Source organism: Agaricus bisporus (assembly GCF_000300575.1).
Source record: "Agaricus bisporus var. bisporus H97 unplaced genomic scaffold AGABI2scaffold_18, whole genome shotgun sequence".
NCBI lineage: Eukaryota > Fungi > Basidiomycota > Agaricomycetes > Agaricales > Agaricaceae > Agaricus > Agaricus bisporus.
The window spans coordinates 219,577-237,161 of record NW_006267353.1 but is presented as its reverse complement, the minus strand read 5'-3'; the positions used below and the strand labels follow the sequence as shown (position 1 = coordinate 237,161).

Below are 17,585 nucleotides of genomic sequence, written 5' to 3'. Positions count from 1 at the left end.
TCCAAATGCATGCTGGGGCGGGGCTATAGATGTCACTACCCCAGGCTCGAAGCGTAGTGACCTCGTGTCCACGAGGTGAGAGCGCGTACCCACACATTTAGCATAAAAGAAGTGATGGTGACAATCGTAACTATGAATAGAAAAGACCCCAGGCAGGTCATGCATGTATCAAACATGAACATGTACACTAAAGCGTCCGACGATGGAAGAGTTCTATGGCGTCAAGGCGGCCGATGACGGGCAACCGTGGTCTGAAATGTCCCATATTCCTATCACGGCGTCTGTTCCCTATTTAAAGCAGATGAATAGAGAAGAGAGACAAAGAAGAGAAAAAGGGCGAACCTGTTGGCATTTCGAAGGAAAGGGAAGATTCTTCCCGTTCAACTCGTAATGAGGCGGTGTGGTTGAACACATTATCAGCCAGCGATCGTCGGGATTAAAGCGATCTAAAGTTGCAGTTAACCGCTAATATAGAACCAGTCTTTAGTCGAAATTAGCTGCAACACAGCGAGGCGCCTTACACGCCTTCCAGTGGTCGATTGACACCCCTTGAAATAATTCATTACGATAAGCGAATGTTGTAATGGTCTATAAACTCACCTCGTCCGTGAAATTCACCCAATTAGTTTCACAGTCAGGCTCATCAAAGTCAATGACCCAATTTCCCCATATTCCACTCCACAAACCCTTGTAAGATATATCGGCCGCGAACAGACAGGAGGGGGCGTGGTAGTAGACATACCAGATTTTCGCAATAGTCAGGATGAAGAGTCACACCATGGATTTCCGCCGACGAAGCCTCGCATTCGATGACTCCACCGCGTCCAGGACTATTACCTACCGATTTCGCCATATACTTTCTGGTCTTGAAGCGTAAACAATGCTCAGCTCTTTTCATATTCTCCCAAGTCAACGGCTCGAACGAGGTAGTCTGGATAGACGAGTATGTAAGATAACTCGTTCCCCCAGAAAGTATGATTCCAAGAGGCAAGAGCCAGATGATAACAAGGCAAAGAAGACCGATGTGTGTTTTAGGTGCCAAACGATGATAATATCCCAGTTCGCAATCCATTGGATCAGAACCCGCACGCGTTGTAGGAAGAAGTGTCGGATCGCTTGATTTAGAGATCAAGGTACGGCCATCTGTTTTAAGCTTCGCATCATCGCGAACCTTTGGAAAGCTTGAAGTTCTTCTCGAGCCGCATGGACAACACACCTTTAGTCGAAAAATTGTTCTTTACAATCAGGGTAAACCGTGAGGGGACATACGACGATTCTCGGAAATGGAATGGCCACTCGGTCAATGAGTCACAGGAATGATAATTCGGCTGTTGCTTTGCGCGGGCGTCACTGAATGGGAATGTGACTTAGGGGCGGATGAGAGGGGAGGAGGAACCTGGTAGATGCCTACCGCAGTCGAGCTTCTGCCGCCGATTCGGTAGCTACCATGGTGCGGTGACCAGGCATATTCCCAGTAAAGAGCGCTCAGTACACACAAAAAGAAGGACGAGAAGAGGAGAGGAATGCTCATAAATCGCACTCTCTCCCGAGTATGTAAAGCATTAGGCCAGCCGTTTGACATGCTACAAGCGTAGCTTGAGCTTCCTAGAGCATTGAAAACGCGAGGAAGAAGCAAGGGTGAGTCGCGGTCGCTTCGAGGTTGTTCATGAAAGTGCGCCAGAAGCAAGGATCCGATTGAATTTGCCTTGGCCAGCAAGCAGGAAGGGCCTGTTTTGATGTAGGGCGTGAAAAGGTCGTGGTGGGCAGTCTAGAATCTTCGGATAGAATACCAGCCTTATTTTGAAGAGAAGCCTGGGGGCTTTGAACCAAGTAGATCTTCATGGTCTATCGGAAGAGGGGGTCGGGAACCTCGGACCGTGGCAGACCCCAGGATCAGGGATAAAATGATAAACTAGGGCGCGTCGTCGGCCATTAAATCTCCGACAAAACTTGGCCTTGCTAGGCGGTAGTTTACTTTGTCTTGGATACTGAGAGCCTTGTGTTCAGTACTCAAACAACCGTTGGAAAAATAGCACGGTAACTTTATAGACGCCTACAAGTCACACGCACATTCGCCAATCACCATGACCAGCACTTTATCAATTTTGGGCGAGCCGCTTGACTGCGCCCCGATGTCGGCATTAATTCGACCAAAGTAACACCCACTCTCCGATCGGGGAGTTTTAGACTCGTTCAAGGTACCAGGGGATGATTAAAAGCTGCGCAGTCAGCTACGGCGGGAGGAGTCCCACTAAATAAAATCGGGTATAGATAGGGAGTTGGCGCTATCACCGATTTCTTTTTGTGGGAAGATTTGGCGGGATGCGGATAGACCGTTACGTGAGTCTTAGTCGGTTCGAGAAGGCCGTAAACCTCGGGAGGGAGTGATATCTGATAAGATCGATGATATCATGGAGGCGTGGATGAGGCATGGAGCGGACACGTGTAAGCACTGGCGCCAACAGGCGTGGGAGTTGGGGCGGAGGAGAACAGGTTGCCGAGGACATGAGCGGCGCAGTGACGCGCTGTGCAGACCGGGCATCATATGATCTCGAAAGAAGGACGACGTGGGTGAAGCGATTACGCGCGTGGACTTGGTGCGCCCCAATCCCGTGTTGTTCCTTTGCTTTATGTCCCCTCCCGTGTAGTATCAAGTGTATTATCGTTGTCCCAAGCAGAGTAACAAGAGTGGGAGTGAGAGAGGGGCGGGGGAAGCGACGGGGGGGATTGCTGTTTATGGGAAGGGGGTCGGCCACGAGGCGTGCGAGTCACACCGGGCGGTGCCGAAAGGGTCACACTACGCGCCCTTATCAAGAAGAGGGCGTGAGTGAGTCCTGCCCAAGCCATGGAGAACCCAGAGGACGCCGAGTATTCACACACGCAGCTCGCCACCCTCCTCGCCGACTCGTACAAGGACATCGACACCCTGCGCAGAGAACTCGTCCTGGTCCGGAAGCGGGCCGACAAGGCGGAGCGGATGCTGCTCAACTTTCAGACCATCCAGCAGTCGGCTGCCGATGTGACTGCGTCGTCGGGACCATCGCCCGACGTTGCCAGGATGCTGATGGAGTTGGAGGACCGCGCCTCACGTGCTGAGCGGGCCAGGGACGAGGCCGAAGCCCGCCGACGCGCCGTGCACGACAACTGGCTTGCGCTGGAGCGGTACCTCTCGTCCGTTGACGTCCGAACACACGACGCCCGGTCGCATTTTGGTCGGATGCTTTCGGGCGATAGCTCTCCGCTGTCTCTCCCAGCCCCATCGCCTTATGCCCCGCCTGTCGTAGGTCTCCCCTTGTTATTATTTATGATTATTCTACTCAACGACAGCAGCAGTCCTCTTCGCATGCCTTTCCGTCTCTCCCGCCCCATCCCAATCCCAATCCCGGCCGACGACCCCGGACGCCTAGTATGGATGCGTCGTTTCAACAACCGCCACACAAGCGATCGAGAGGCGAGACGGACCGACGGTATCCCGACCCAGTACGTTATTTTTATTTATTTGCAAACTATGGACTCACAGACGGTTAGGCGTATCATCCGCCGAGCTACGACGAGTACCGACTTCGACGGGAGCCACGGATGATTCACCCCGGAGGCCCTCGATCGCGGAGCCGTTCATCGGAAAAGTCGATATCGTCGGTAGACGAGATGCTGCTGCAGGCGACTGCGGGAGAATCGAACGGGACGAATGGGACGGTGAATCGACGAGGGGTGCATCAGGGGAACGCCTATCCGGCCGTGGCACGTTCGCACCCGGATTCACCACCTTATTCCGCCAACCGTCCTCGTGTTGATCACTCTGGGTCCCTGCCTCCTGGTGGACCCTCGCAGCCGTATTTCTTTACACCCGTGGTGACAGGGGCGCCTACGAAAAAGCCAAAGTACAATGCAGGCGTTACACCGGCCAGTAGGTGTTTATGTTTATTTCAGGAGACGATGGCTAAGTGATATGCAGGTTCGATCGAAACGCCACCTGTACAAGCGCCACCGGTGGCAGCATTTCCTCCGACGAATGCAGAAGGACAGCGGATATGCCGACAGTGTGGACTGCCTGGACGGTACAAGGACGGGAAATGTGTTGAGAAATGGGGACCTGGACCGATGGGACCTGGAACCGTCTGCGATAGGTGAGTTTGAATTTTGTTTGGTGTTGACGTGCTAACAGGAGAATCAGGTGTCGAAAAAAGATGAAGCGAGTGGAGAGGCGAGGCACGCTGGAACAACAGCAACTGAATGCGAATGCGCTGGGACGGGGTGGATCACATGTGGTGGTGCAAGATCGAATGTTGCAACGGACGGACACGCTTGTGAGCCACACGCAAGGGAATAACGGGAGTCAGATGAGTTTTCGAACGGTGATCAGTCATCCCAGTGGTAGCAAATCAGGACGTGCGATGAGTCCGCCACCTGCGATTGCGTCGCTGAGGGAGGAGGAGGATAATGCAGGTCGGACCAGTCGATCGAGTTCACGAAACGGACGACCCGCAACAACAACAACGACGACGACGACGACAAGGCCACCCCTGCCTGTCAAGGAGCGAACGCCTGGTGGTGAGACGGATGCAGATGCTGAAGCCGAGGTGGACGCTGACGCTGAAGGAGAGGGAGATCACGAAGAATACGAAATTGACGACGACGACGAACCACGAGCGAAAGGACGAGTGACCGCAGACGAGGAGTTGTTGGAGGCGGTGGATGCGGCGGAGGAGGCTCATAGCACTGGCTCACAGCGACGCTATCTCGACGACGACTGAATTGTATCTATTATTATACCCATGCATTATAGTGTTTCACGTGACTTTGACGAGGAGGGATGGCTCAGTCAACTAGCGCATACACTCACTCTTTCATGCATGAACATCCAATAGAACACTTGTCCCCCCCTTTCCGGGAAGCTGATCTGCGCTCGCCCGACACACCGCCCCCGCTCCCCATTCCCCCGCCCAGATCCCGCCCTCTCTACGACGACAACAACAGCGACGACGAAGACGACATGCTCGCCTCGTCCGTCGCTGGGCATACACGCTGTCCCACTCTTCCTAGGTACGAACCCACGTGGCTGCCTCCTCTCTTCTCTGACTCACATTCTTACAGCCATCCCTCGAGGTTCGAGTCATTGTCGCGGACAATCAAGAACTACACTCCCCAGTCCACGTCCGTCATCAAAGACGCCATCCGCACCTATGTGCCTTCCTCCATTCCCATCCCCATTCCCACCGCTGCCCCTACGCCACCCATGGTCTCCACCCCGATAAGCTATGGTCGCTTTTCTGTCGACCGTTCTCCCTGTCGGGACTATGACCACCCCTTTGACGAACCCACTTCCTCTTACCCTGCAGGGCTCCTCCACCACCTTGATACAATAACATGGGCTCGTTGGGATACACTTCCTCACAGGTGCGTTTCAATTCGACCCTTTCTGCCTTGTGGTTCATAACCCCGGATCTAACAGACCCATACTTATTATTGGTTACACTGCGGGCATCCAAATTTGGGACTGTTCGGATCTCGCCTCCGTCTCTGAACTGTTGAACCTCTCCAATCAAGAATGGTCTCACGAACACGCCGGTCGCACTCTTCATTATTCTACATTTGTTCATGCCGCCATTCTCCCTTCACCCCACTCTCTCCTTGGCATTTTATTGACGACTCCGGATTCATCTTCTTCTGCTTTCTTTATTTATTCACTCAAGAATCATCAAATCATACACAAGATCGCCTTGTCCGCTACTGCTTCCACTTTTGAATCTAATAATCATTTTATTGTAATTGTGCGTCTTCAAAATCCCATCCAATACCTCTGCTGACGTTTACCAGAGTACTACTTCACCTGCAAATGTACATATACTTTCCGCCTCGACCTTTCACACATTATGGACCCTCTCATCAAACTCATTAGCCCCCTTTTCACCCTCTGTATCATTAGCTGCCAGGGGCTCACCCATAGACCAACCCAGATCTCCGCCCCCAGTCCCCGTTTTTGCCTTGTCGAACCGTTTATTGGCCTACGCTTCCCCTTCCCCACACCACCACCGTAACGACCCACCTCTGCCGACGACTGCTACGTCTACAACGCAATCGAGTACTCACTTTGGGAATACCGCGATCAAGGTCGGCGGATCCGTCTTGAGTGGTATGAAGTATCTAGGGGGGAAAGCATATGAAGCCGCAAAGCACAGAAGTGGGACTGAGGTGTCCCGCAGTGCCCCTACAGATGGTCGACTACACGAGGTCACTCCCCATACCACCCCTATCGTTGAATCCGGCTATCATGTTACGGTTCTGGATTTGCAATCATTGTTACTCGAAGAAGATTCCTCGCCAACAAAAGTGGCCGAATTCGTCACTTCCCAGAGTCAACAAATCGCCAAATTGGCGTTTTCGAAAGATGGCTGTAGTCTGATTTCTGTCCCAGAGAATGGCCAGGTTGTCAGAGTCTTTGGGATTCGTCCTAGGCGCCGTGTCGATGATAAACCCGGTGACGGCGTTAGATTATATGACTTGAGGCGGGGAAGGACGTCTGTTTCTGTCCAAGGGTTGGAGTGCTCGAGAGATGCGAGGTGGGTGGCCATCGGGACCAAGAATAGGACTGTTCATGTCTTTCCCACTAATCCTTTTGGCGGACGACCGGACGTTGTTGGACATTTGCAGGGCAAGGTAAAGAACACGGACGAGCTGGTGAGTCAATTGTTCATCCTTGTAACCCTACTGTTGACGTCCTTTCCAGCACCCAACTTTGGTTGAAGTTGCTCCTCTTGTTCGTCTCCGACTCAAGAATACCAAGGTTGATCCATGTGCTCCCCTCTCATTCACTTTTGTCCATCCTGGAGACGTTCGCGTTCCCTCGAACTTGTTACCTCAGTCATCATCACCTCGTCCACATCGCGTCGGGAACACTCAAGACCTCCTCGTATTCGATCCCTCAGATGGCACTCTCTCGTTACGTCGAATCACTTGCGATCAACGCCCTCGTGATCAGCTCGGTCTCGTTTCCGTGTCGGCGACGGCGAGAGGGGTGGTTTCTCGGTCACTGCCCGGGGCAGTGGGGAATACCAGTGCAACGACGCGACTGAGCAGCTCTCCCGGTGGTATCGCCGTCAGTCACACCTCGTCCTCTTCGGCTACGACGGGTGGAGCTTCTTCTGCTGGAGCGCAGGATGTGCTAATGGATCTGGTCGGTCATGATACGGTAGTCGCGACGTGGAATTTGCAGAGGAGGAGGGACTGGGAAGAAATTCGTAAACCCGTCCACGCGCCTATTCATACTGGGCAGAAGCGAGCTATTGGAGCAGAGTAAGTTTTTTTTTCCCAGGATTTTCTGTCTCTGACCATTCTTCCCCAGTTGGCTAGCACGAGCTGAGCTCTCGACGTGTTCTCGATCACCACGCATTCTTCCTCGCTCGCTTTATCTCGCACATCAATTCACGTTTTGGACACTTGGCGAAGATTACCATGCTCTCCTACGCCAGTACCATTTCGATGTTCGCGGGAACAAGATTCATGTTCGTCGTGAAGTGCAGATCAGTGTTGGAGTCGGGTTGAGCGATCGTTTCGTTGAAGATTTTGCGGGTACAAGTTCGTCATTCGACGAACCTCTCGCTTCGGCACTCGCGGGCGATCTCGTCACCGATTACGCGACTTCCATTCCCACTGTATTGCCGATGTACCCAAACGGCATCTCCGGAACGCAATCCGCATTGAAAGCGCCCGCTTTTATCCGTAATTCGATTCCTATTCGTCGAATTGGAGATGGGATGTCGGAGGGATTTGGGAGAATAAGGAGAGAGATTTCGAGTTCGTATCAGAAGAACAAGATGTGTTCTCCGAGTTTGGGGCCGAGGAGGGAGGGAGATGATTTGATGAGTGTTCCACTCGAGTTTGATGAAGAGGATGAGGATTTTTTGGGTGTTTCGAAAAGTGCGAATGGAATAAGTGTTGAATCGGACGTTGCTCCGCCGACGCCGGAATCGGAGGATATCTGGAAGGGATGGGAGAGTCGTGAAGTAGGACAGACGGTGGAGGAGATGGAGAAGTTTGATGATATTTCTGTGGTTGGGTTTTTGGATGAGGAGCAGCAGAAGGAGAAGGAGGTGGTGAGAGTGAAGGGGAGAGGGAGGAAGGGAAAGAAGGGAAAGAAGGGGAATCAGTTGTAAGATGTGTGTGTAATTATGAAGAAATGAATTATTGACGAGGAAATCAAGTGTGAACTTGAGGTTATTTCCCAGGCTCTCAGGTAGCTCGACATTGTTACGGAAGTTTGATTGGCCTGCACCACGATGTCATTCACGATAATGTAGTTTAATCAATCCTGAGGTTGTAACTAACATATAATACTCTATGGAACGATTTACTCGAAAGGGAAAAGGATCAATCGGACGCTACACTCATAAGTATGGGTAGTCCTGGCTGTGGTCCGTCAGGCTTATCAACGTAGGGCGCCACAACACTAGTCATTTTCCAGGTTATCTTGTGCCCCGCGGCCATTTCGAATTTGAATGAACTGAGAAGAGTGGCCATGACTACCTCTGTTAAGAATACGGTCAAAAAGCTGCAGCAATACGTATCAAGCAAGACATACTCATTTCCAACTGAGAAAATTTGAAGCCACTAGCGAAAGCTAGGATTAGCCACCGGTCAGAGTACTGAAAAGAAGAGGCTTACATGCAGGCGCGTGAGCCTCCCAAAAACGTCAGCCTGAATGGCAAGAGATCAGTTCTTGTAGAATGTGTCGAAATGACAGGGGGCATACAGGTGAGAATAGACTCCAGGTGAGCGCACTTCTCCCAATGTTTGTGGAAGAGGGGATAACCATCGTTCAGGCTTCCACTCAAGTGCATCTGCTCCCCATACGTCCGGATTGGTGTTGAATCCAGTGATAGATACCATTATATTAGTTCCTTTGGGAATCATGATTTCGCTGATCTCCTTGCCGTCTTTCCCAATGATTGGCTTGGATAGCGGAACCACTGCGTCACTCTTTGCGCTTATGCCGAAATGAGTATGCGGAGAACAATTGTGCACAGATAACGACATACATGCGCGTACTGGCGAAGCTGGCTGGTGGGAACCTGGATCGTTACCGTGTACCGTGTATAAGAAATATGACATCAGGATATCAATGGCGCAATACTCACAATCGTAGCGTTTCTCGACAGACAGCATCGAGGTACGGTAAAGAAACAAGTTGGTCATACGTCAACTGACCATTCCTCTCAGCGTCACGAATTTCCTTGCGTAATTTATCTTGAGCATCCGGATTCGTCGATAAGATCTGGAGGATACGGGCGAGAGCCGACGATGTCGTGTCCGTTGCAGCAAAGAGGAAAAGACTAGATGGAGGATTTGAGCATCAAGGTGACCGAGCCTTCCTTAGCATAACTGAATGACATACGAGATCTACTCGGAAGGAGTGTTCAATGTCAAAAGCTCTGCGAGTGGAGAGAGATGCACATACCTGCCCACTGACTTCCTCATCTGTCAACCGACTGCTTTCGTCCGCTTCAAGGTTGGCTCTCACTGATAAAGCGTCAATACAAGATTAGAAGATCAGGATTGAACGACTTGCTAAGAATGGAGATAATGTCTTTCTTCTTCATCATTTCCGCGGCCACCGCTTTATCGTTACTCGCCAACGCACTCTTTTTCTTGTCAATAATGTCCCGGGAGTTATTGTAGATGACATCAATGACACCTTTGAGTTTCTGTACTCGGTCAATAGGGATATGGTCGACAGTAAACCTTTTCAGACGTGGCAAGTTCCATTTATTGATATATGGGAAAAAGGGGTTTAGAACGAAACCGAATGAACCACTCGCAAGACGGCTGAGAGTTATAATGAGTAATCAGTGCTGATGATGATATGCAAGACGTATTGCTCACACATATTGTTTGATAGCTTGGGCGAAAGGATGATCATTCCCCTCACCTTCCAAACTGTCAAAAGAACAATCCATTCCACATTGGCCAATCAACTCCAATGCTGTTCTGGATAGCCAGTCAAGAATATCAACTTCTTGACGTTCGTCGCGTAATTTAGTTTTTAGACTCGAACATAGCTTGTATGTAAATCAGAATTGAGCATCGACTTTGCAAGCGAGACTATCGTCACATACTCTGTCAGTCACTTCATAGAATAATGGAACTGGATAATTTCTATGAGAGTCAGCCCGGGTGACGAAAGAAATGACGCACTCATGTCGCGCATGTGTTTGATAGAAAACACGGGGTTCATCATCTTCCTTTGTTTCCTGTGTTGTTCACCTATCCCGTGGTTAAAAGTTGAAGTCTTCCAAGAGAAAGGATTGAGATTACCTGAAACTGCCACTAGACCTGGCCCAAGGAACGCCCTATTACGACTATCATTTTCATGAGATAAACTAATGATTGATCTGAAGGTGGTAGGGCATACCCAGTAATCACATCGAAAATTGGCTGATCCTTAATCAAGATATGGTGAAGAGCTGTTGGATCGTATGTCAAGAATACTCGAGACTTCCATTGGGTTTCAGTAAATTTATAAAAATAAGGAGAATTGAACTGCTCACCCCAAACGGTCCTGCGAGTTTCTGAGCCCGTCCATCTGAATAGAATGCTCGATAAAGAATGAAAATCACACCAGGAGGATAAAAAACATACATGTATCCAGGATGTGACGATGATAATCCCACCCGTCATAGCTTAATATATCACGTATATTTCCTGGAACGTGGTTATGTCTCTCGATGATTCAATGAATTCGTGTGGGAACTAACCATATAAATTGGAAGCAGAGGGGGGTCCAGGTAGGTTATCAAGGGAAGATGTGAGGACAAAACGCTTCAACACCCCCCAGCCTATCCAAGAGATGGCAGACGCGAGGACAACGTTCAGGACGGATATCATAGTGAGTGTAAATTGAGAGCGATAGAGCCATGCCTTGCTTATAAAAAGTATTTGATCGCGGCTCGCTCGGATGATAGCTCATACTGGTGGAGATTTAGTTCGACTTACAAAACTGCCGAATATCCACGAATCCGTCGGCTGCTTGAGACCCTATCATTGTGGGCCGCAGGATCCTAAATGATCTCCAAAAGGATATTGCCGATATGCCGGGGGGAATTCGAATGAGGGGGGGGGAGTCAATCAGGTGGCAGGAGTTTGGAAATTTAACCTTCTTTCCGCGGCCTTTTCTACAGAATGTACCAAGTCATTATCCATACCATCTTCTGGCATAAAGCCACATTCAAACCGGCCGAATTTGAGCACGATCCGCATGGCGGCGAGACCGTCGCACGTTGGATTTCCAGTGGGATAACCCCTATCATTGTGAACCACAGGATAATAGCCGGGAGGTCGTAACCGGATCGCATTGTTCACTGTTTTCTAGTGGGGATCTTTCAAAGCCGGCAAGCATAGTAGAAAACCTGGGCGACGTCGTTTTTGTTTTTCAAGGTTCGCCTATATTCGCTGACACTGTGACTTTGTACCTCTACCTACCCGTTTACGTGTCGGCATATCCGGCAAAGACGGTTTATTTCAGGGTCTGAAGTCTAAAGGCCGCGGCCTGATCAATACGCAGGCTGTTTATATATTCAGGAGCAAAATGCTAGTGTTCCGGTGCTCTGAGGAGCACATGAACTGGACAAGACACTCAGCAAAAATGGGCCGGACAATGGTTGATTTTCCGGTGCGCTTATCCACAATAGCAGCTCTTGCCAGGAGTCTTTGTCATGAAACCGATGAACAATGATTCGAGGGTCAATTTGACAATCGAAGTTACATGTGCCGGGATGGCAGCGTGGAGGTGAATCGCGAGCAGAATCGTCATGCTCACAAAGCGGATGATCTGTTGGCCCAGGACTGTACGAAGACGGCATAATGATAGGCTCAGGTAACACGAAAAGGAATATAACAACACTTATTTTCGTCGCGAGTCAGATAGTCACCGGTCAACCAACATTACGAGTTGGGATTGAGGGCCTTAGGCTATAGGGCCCGAGATCCCCAGGCGGTGAGATCGAAGCTGGAACGCAGTCGGGTCACCCCAAAAGCGTGGGCTTCGATCACCTATGTTGGCTGACCTGACCGGGCTTCCAGTAATAAGGGTTCGGGTGGGTGGGAAATATAAACAAAAGATGTAGAGGTGCGGAACCGTATAGGACCGCACCGATAGAGTAGTAATGGTAGAAGAGATAAAATGTGACACGCGACGTGTCAATCTAATCACAATTGATCATATGGTTCACACACATGGTCGTCGCTCCGAAAAATCACTTCCACATACCAAGCGTCACCATGTTGCGAATTGGTTGCGGTCTCCCTGTACATATACTACCCCGTTTTCATCTCCCCCTACACATGTCATTGCCGGGTTAAATAGGGTACGGTCAGGCGCAGCATTGTGGCATTGGGGGCCTGAGGGATTGTATTTAAATTCTTCGAGTGTTTGTATCGATTGAAATACTGACCATCTTTCGAAAAACGTACTTTATCTTCGCGCTTAAAGAGACGAGAAAACCATGCCTTGGTGTTTTTCTTTCTTCTTTCTTGAGCTTGAACCATCATTGCGGAAAGGGGGTATAGGAAGTGAGGAAGTAAGAGGATGAGAGGTATAGATTGCTTCGGTTGTTAACTTGCTCTCCCAACGCAAGTCGTAGCAGTGTGGCCACGGGTAGCGGAGCACTGAGTCTCACTTCATTGCACAGTTCCTTCTCGGATCTCTGCCGGCAGAGACTCGTCTGGGATGGCAGATTGAGCGAGTACCAAGGAAGAGAGCTATTTGGCCACGTTTGCACCATTCTTTAACGCAAGACTAATTATAAGTACTCGAGCTCAGCGTGCGCGTGAGAGGAGGTAGCATGTCTTCAAATGACTGCCGGACTTTTGTACATTCGAATATGCCAGTAAACACATGTAAAGGTTTGCCTATCTAGCATTTACCATACCTAATTTCTGCCTACCCACAACAAGAGTGATCGTACACGAGTATCAAAGCCTTACAATTAGTCATACAGTCAACGTCTCATTCGCTAGATCACTACTCCGCTTGAGTACGATCTCCGCTAATCGCCATGAGGACTTTCTCGGAATCGAATTCCTCCATATTCCACAATTTCTCGGGATCTGAAAAAGAATACTGGTCCCACATGGCGGCAGTCGCCTCAAGACCTGTCAAAGGACGGTGTTCATCAACCACTTGAGTTTCAGGAGTGTGTTGAACCGTGTCGATCGCGGACGTCAAACTAACGTTGGCGGCACGCTCGAACGTGCGTGATGTTGTCGGTACGTAAGACTTCAGAAGAGATTGCAAGTTCTTGGGTATTTCGGGAGTAATGGACTGAGGGAAATGGAAGAAGTCGGTGGGATCCCAGTATTTTTTGATGGCTTGTAAACGAGCGTAGTTATTGCCATAATAAGCGTAGGGCCAGTTTTGAACCGTCGAGTCGATGTAATTCACATACGCCGCTTTACCTTCAATAGCATATGGCAAAAGTCTCCTCTTGACCTCCTCCGCGAAGGCGAGCGAACTTGCCGTCATCCCGCGGTGCTGCCACTGTATCTTGAAGCAGCCAACATAGATACCTTCACGCCAATAGTAAGGGGTGGCGTCTTTTGCGACGGTCGTAGTCGCATGGCCCGCCATATCCCATAAAATGTACGCTTTCCCATTGTCACCTAGAAGCTTGTTGGCTTCTTCCATGAGAGAGATGATGGTATTGGTGACCGCAGGTTTGATAGCACCTTCGCCGAAGGTGAAGGAAGCACAGTGGTAATAGATAAGAGATTCAACGTCGTGCCCATGTTCGATGACAACGCAGTCGTGCCATTGCATCTCCTTGACGTCGAATACAGTTGGTTGGAACTCGAGAAGGGGATCCAGAATCTCCAAACATTTATCCAGTTTCCCATTATATATCACCGTCATCTCTCCCCAGAGTTTACCGTCCTTGTACTGCCATATCGCATTGATTACAAGTTCCGCAGGCCATTCACGACTGTTGAAGGCATCCATAGCAGCCTCAAACCGTTCTCTCGCATCGCTATCCGATAAATCCCAACTCATAGGGCCATAAGCAACTTTGGCATCCGAATCATTAACTCGGTGAAGTTTCGTTTTGAATTCAACCAGGACGCCAAAATTCCCTCCTCCACCTCCACGCATTGCCCAGAATAGCTTCTTTTTCTCGTCATCGTCTACTTCATCATGGATAGTAAGGACATTTCCGGCAGCGGTGACGACAGTCATCTCAGTGACGTTGTCGATACCAAGACCATAGCTACGAGAAAAGGCACTCAGGCCACCGCCGAGAGTAAAACCAGAAACGCCAACGGTAGAACATCGGCCACCGACAACGATATAGGAGGGATCTCGCTTATATAGAGCGTCGTATACATCCATCCAGACGCACCCAGCTTGTATGGTTACGATATCCTCCTTATCGTCTATGTGTACACCCTTGAAGAAAGTCAAATCGATAACAATTCCACCGTAGTTAAGGCAGTAGGCAGCGAAGGAATGTCCACCATTCTTGATGGTGAGCAGGATGTGGTTCTCGCGAGCATAGGAAACAACCGACGCGATCTCGTCCGCGGTATAGGGGACTACGACCGCCCCAGGCCGCTTTCTATTGTATAATAGATTCCCGGTGAAGATAGCGGCGTGATAGGCTGCAGTACCTGGGAGGAGGAGCTGGTCATTGGACGACAGGAGTGCACGGATTTCCTTCAGCTCTTTCACAGTGATGTTCCCGCTTTTCAGAGGGGGGGGCCGAAAATTTTTCACACCGGCGATAACTAGCTTATTACGACGCTCGAGATCCCGTTTTACCTCAATATTCGTCAGTAAAGAAGTTAACTATCGTGAGGAAAGATGATACTTACTGCGCGGGAACTTTCAAGGTACTGTCGATCTGAAGGTAAGACGACGCAAGGAATATCCGGGTTTACGGAGCGAAAAGCCATGTTAACGATCTGCAATCCGTCAAAAAGTGTGTGTGTGAACCGTTCTTGGACTTACCTTCTGGCTCGGAAGATATTGATGGGTGTAAGTGCTCAGCCGAGGAATCGGTGGCCTGTCATTTTATACCAGCAGAAGCCACCTGATGAAAACGAAAAAGGGAGCAGGTTTGGCACTCTTTTGTTGGATAGAAGCTCCCAAAATATCCTTGACATCCAGAATGTTGCCAAGTCGCATGAAGAATTTGAGTCCTATGACCTGCGCGTGATAACGGAAATTAGATCTCGTACCGTTATCATCAGACAGTCATCGATTTCGTGAACAAGTTCTACGATGGGATTGATGATCAACGTTCAACGATTGTGGCGCCCTATGTTACGCCCAGCAAGAGTGACGAGTTCGGTTGGTAGTTGGCCCCTGGTATCCGGGCCGTCCCGAGATTACATAACTCCTGTGACCGGTGAAAATCGCTGACACCTTATCCGATGTTCAGTTGTCCAGACGCATCTTATCTAGCTCAAACTCTTTCGGACGCTCGTATCTTTCTCCCTAACCCAGTGAACATCACTGGCACATTGCGTATCTATCACCACTGTTTATACCTTAGTGAATTAAGGCATCCCCGAGTTGTGACTTGACCACTGAACGACTCAATGTCGAACCCGAATTTCTGAACAGCTGGATTCAATAATCGTCTGTCACTCATTTTTTGCAAGTATATTTTTATTTCATTCTCTGGGTCGCCGCTCTCTCCTATGTTTCTAATAAAGTCTAATAGGTACACATGGCATAATCCACCAATATTAACAGGGTTCATCATAGAGTGACGGGAAATAGGCGGTTGAAATTCGCACGGGCTAATTTGCCCTGCTAATTTGCCGCTAATTTGCAGGGGTCCCAGTGAGGACTGTTTTTCGGATGTGAAATAGAGTGAATTTCGGCCACTTCCACAAATCATTTGGAATAGAGATGAAAAATGGAGATACAAAACTTTTGAGCTCGGTTGCCTATACATTACGCACAACACTGATAACCTTAACTTTCCTTAACTATGCTCCCTAGTGTCATCGAAGAACTTGATAATCTTCGTCTATCTCTGGCTTCCTTACCCTCCAGTCGTCCTCTTCCTGATGTGTCGTGATCTCAAACCTCGAGCTATGAAGCACTGGAGCACCTCTTCTTTAGATCCGGAATGGATTGAGGATATTGGTAAAGGCCGTGCAGTCAATCGGGCCCTAGAGACAGCTCTTGATACTCTAAGTTCCCAGCCCTGGATCAGCTTCCATGCGTTGACAGGCCACTATCACTGGAACTCGGTCAACAAAGAACATGCAGGTAGAGACGAATATAAGCGCAGCTACCACAGTTCTCGACGACGATGAATGGATGTATTGGAGGAAGGTTAGACAGCTTTCAAATTCACTCAAATTCACCTTGATAATGTAATTCGCACGTAGTTTTTTTGAATTTCACGAGCAAATTAGCGCTAAATAGGAAACTGCAAATTAGCTGCAAATTTGGGGCGTGAATTTGACCGGTCGTAGAGCCTGTGAAATTCACAAGGGGAATTAGGAGCCCGGGGCTATTTCCCGTCACTCTAGTTCATCAGCTGAATAGGTGCCCGAATACCCAGCATTGTCTCTTGAGTTCATCATGGTGACTGTCGCCTCCCTATCGATTTTCATTCAAGCTCTCGTCAATCGGGGTGAGGTGCCGCCCTTGTGAAGAAGCTTTGAAGGCGAAGCAGATCGGAGTCGATTAACTGGCTCAAACTTGAGTTGAGCCATAATGTGTTTGATCACACGTGGAATGGGTGGATGGGCGGGGGTCATGTTATATTGAAACAGTGAGTCTGACCCAAGTCTAAATACACGTCGCCGTATCAAACTATCTCACTTATTCATACCCACCGGAGGAAGCGACTAACGGTCGCTGACCTATTGGTCTCGCAAAGATTGCAGCATCATTGTATGCGCCATAGGTTCCGGAATGGATTGAAGTGGAAAGATAGTCAGGCTGTCGGTGAGACCCTTCTAAGTTCTAATGCCTCGTAGGCCAGTCACGATGCTGATAAATTTACAGGGAGTGATCGCAAGCATGCCTAGCGCCTCTATTACGCATGCTATCATTTATGTTAGCAATTTAGCCTGCCATGGGCGTCAGTCTTGAAAGTCTGCACATCCTTGATCATCTATGGACTAACGCTTGCGCCGTGAAAGGGCACATTTTGATTATATGACCTCCTTCCTCGGATTTCTAATAAGCAGATGCGTAAGGATTTCTTTCAATTCTGCTGCTACCCTCTGTTCTTTTTGAAATAGACGAGGACGATGTATTCGGAACATTTGCACCAGTTTACATCGTATCACAAATACGGTGGCGCACTAGTCAGAGGTTGATGCTAAGGAAGCGGCGTAGGCTTATTAGTGTCCGGGTCAAGTTCGGGTTATTTTGACGTCCTTCGCGATGTTTATCACATAACCCAGTTCCAATGCGACTTAATCCCGTCATCATTCTTCCCTTACGAATTGTTGTTAAACTGTGCAGGTGCATCTGAATCATCACCGAGCGGCCAGAAGCAGAGTTTGCGTAACTTCTGACAGTAATACAGATTTAGTTCAATAGTGAGTTAGTTTGGCAACCGTAAATG

General features: G+C 49.3%; 5 protein-coding genes across 5 annotated transcripts; 2 read left to right on the top strand and 3 right to left on the bottom strand.

Moving 5' to 3' along the window:
• Window positions 1-213: 213 nt before the first annotated feature.
• On the bottom strand, window positions 214-1,449 carry AGABI2DRAFT_123470 (hypothetical protein; the record flags this gene model as incomplete). Its single annotated transcript, XM_006457555.1, has 8 exons — window positions 214-288; window positions 343-465; window positions 522-548; window positions 601-687; window positions 743-1,115; window positions 1,172-1,216; window positions 1,270-1,350; window positions 1,412-1,449. The coding sequence occupies 8 exons, from the start codon at window positions 1,447-1,449 to the stop codon at window positions 214-216; spliced, it is 849 nt and encodes a 282-aa protein (XP_006457618.1).
• Window positions 1,450-2,838: 1,389 nt separating this feature from the next.
• Window positions 2,839-4,800, top strand: AGABI2DRAFT_196235 (hypothetical protein). The gene is made up of 5 exons (XM_006457554.1): window positions 2,839-3,280; window positions 3,331-3,480; window positions 3,529-3,907; window positions 3,956-4,127; window positions 4,175-4,800. Exons 1-5 carry the CDS (start codon window positions 2,846-2,848, stop codon window positions 4,752-4,754), a joined length of 1,716 nt encoding a protein of 571 aa, XP_006457617.1. The 5' UTR covers window positions 2,839-2,845; the 3' UTR covers window positions 4,755-4,800.
• Window positions 4,801-4,849: 49 nt separating this feature from the next.
• AGABI2DRAFT_123468 (hypothetical protein) lies at window positions 4,850-8,153 on the top strand (the record flags this gene model as incomplete). Its single annotated transcript, XM_006457553.1, has 6 exons — window positions 4,850-5,043; window positions 5,095-5,397; window positions 5,453-5,771; window positions 5,818-6,678; window positions 6,728-7,293; window positions 7,343-8,153. The coding sequence occupies 6 exons, from the start codon at window positions 4,850-4,852 to the stop codon at window positions 8,151-8,153; spliced, it is 3,054 nt and encodes a 1,017-aa protein (XP_006457616.1).
• A 214-nt stretch (window positions 8,154-8,367) lies between these two features.
• Window positions 8,368-10,881, bottom strand: AGABI2DRAFT_79965 (hypothetical protein; the record flags this gene model as incomplete). Its single annotated transcript, XM_006457552.1, has 16 exons — window positions 8,368-8,525; window positions 8,579-8,607; window positions 8,662-8,694; window positions 8,750-8,974; window positions 9,036-9,068; window positions 9,135-9,329; window positions 9,392-9,396; window positions 9,455-9,512; window positions 9,562-9,810; window positions 9,880-10,055; window positions 10,113-10,141; window positions 10,192-10,260; window positions 10,344-10,484; window positions 10,538-10,579; window positions 10,636-10,698; window positions 10,752-10,881. The coding sequence occupies 16 exons, from the start codon at window positions 10,879-10,881 to the stop codon at window positions 8,368-8,370; spliced, it is 1,635 nt and encodes a 544-aa protein (XP_006457615.1).
• Window positions 10,882-13,015: 2,134 nt separating this feature from the next.
• Window positions 13,016-14,940, bottom strand: AGABI2DRAFT_147111 (hypothetical protein; the record flags this gene model as incomplete). The annotated part of the gene is made up of 2 exons (XM_006457551.1): window positions 13,016-14,806; window positions 14,860-14,940. 2 exons carry the CDS (start codon window positions 14,938-14,940, stop codon window positions 13,016-13,018), a joined length of 1,872 nt encoding a protein of 623 aa, XP_006457614.1.
• Between the last annotated feature and the right edge of the window lie 2,645 nt (window positions 14,941-17,585).

What these genes read in the sequence shown, in the direction of transcription:
- AGABI2DRAFT_196235 (XM_006457554.1), top strand. Translation starts at nt 2,846, where the DNA reads ATGGAGAACCCAGAGGACGCCGAGTATTCACACACGCAGCTCGCCACC. An exon ending in CGCCTTATGCCCCGCCTGTC is followed by an intron (nt 3,281 to 3,330) that starts GTAGGTCTCCCC and finishes CAACGACAGCAG; the next exon opens with CAGTCCTCTTCGCATGCCTT. An exon ending in CCTGGAACCGTCTGCGATAG is followed by an intron (nt 4,128 to 4,174) that starts GTGAGTTTGAAT and finishes CAGGAGAATCAG; the next exon opens with GTGTCGAAAAAAGATGAAGC.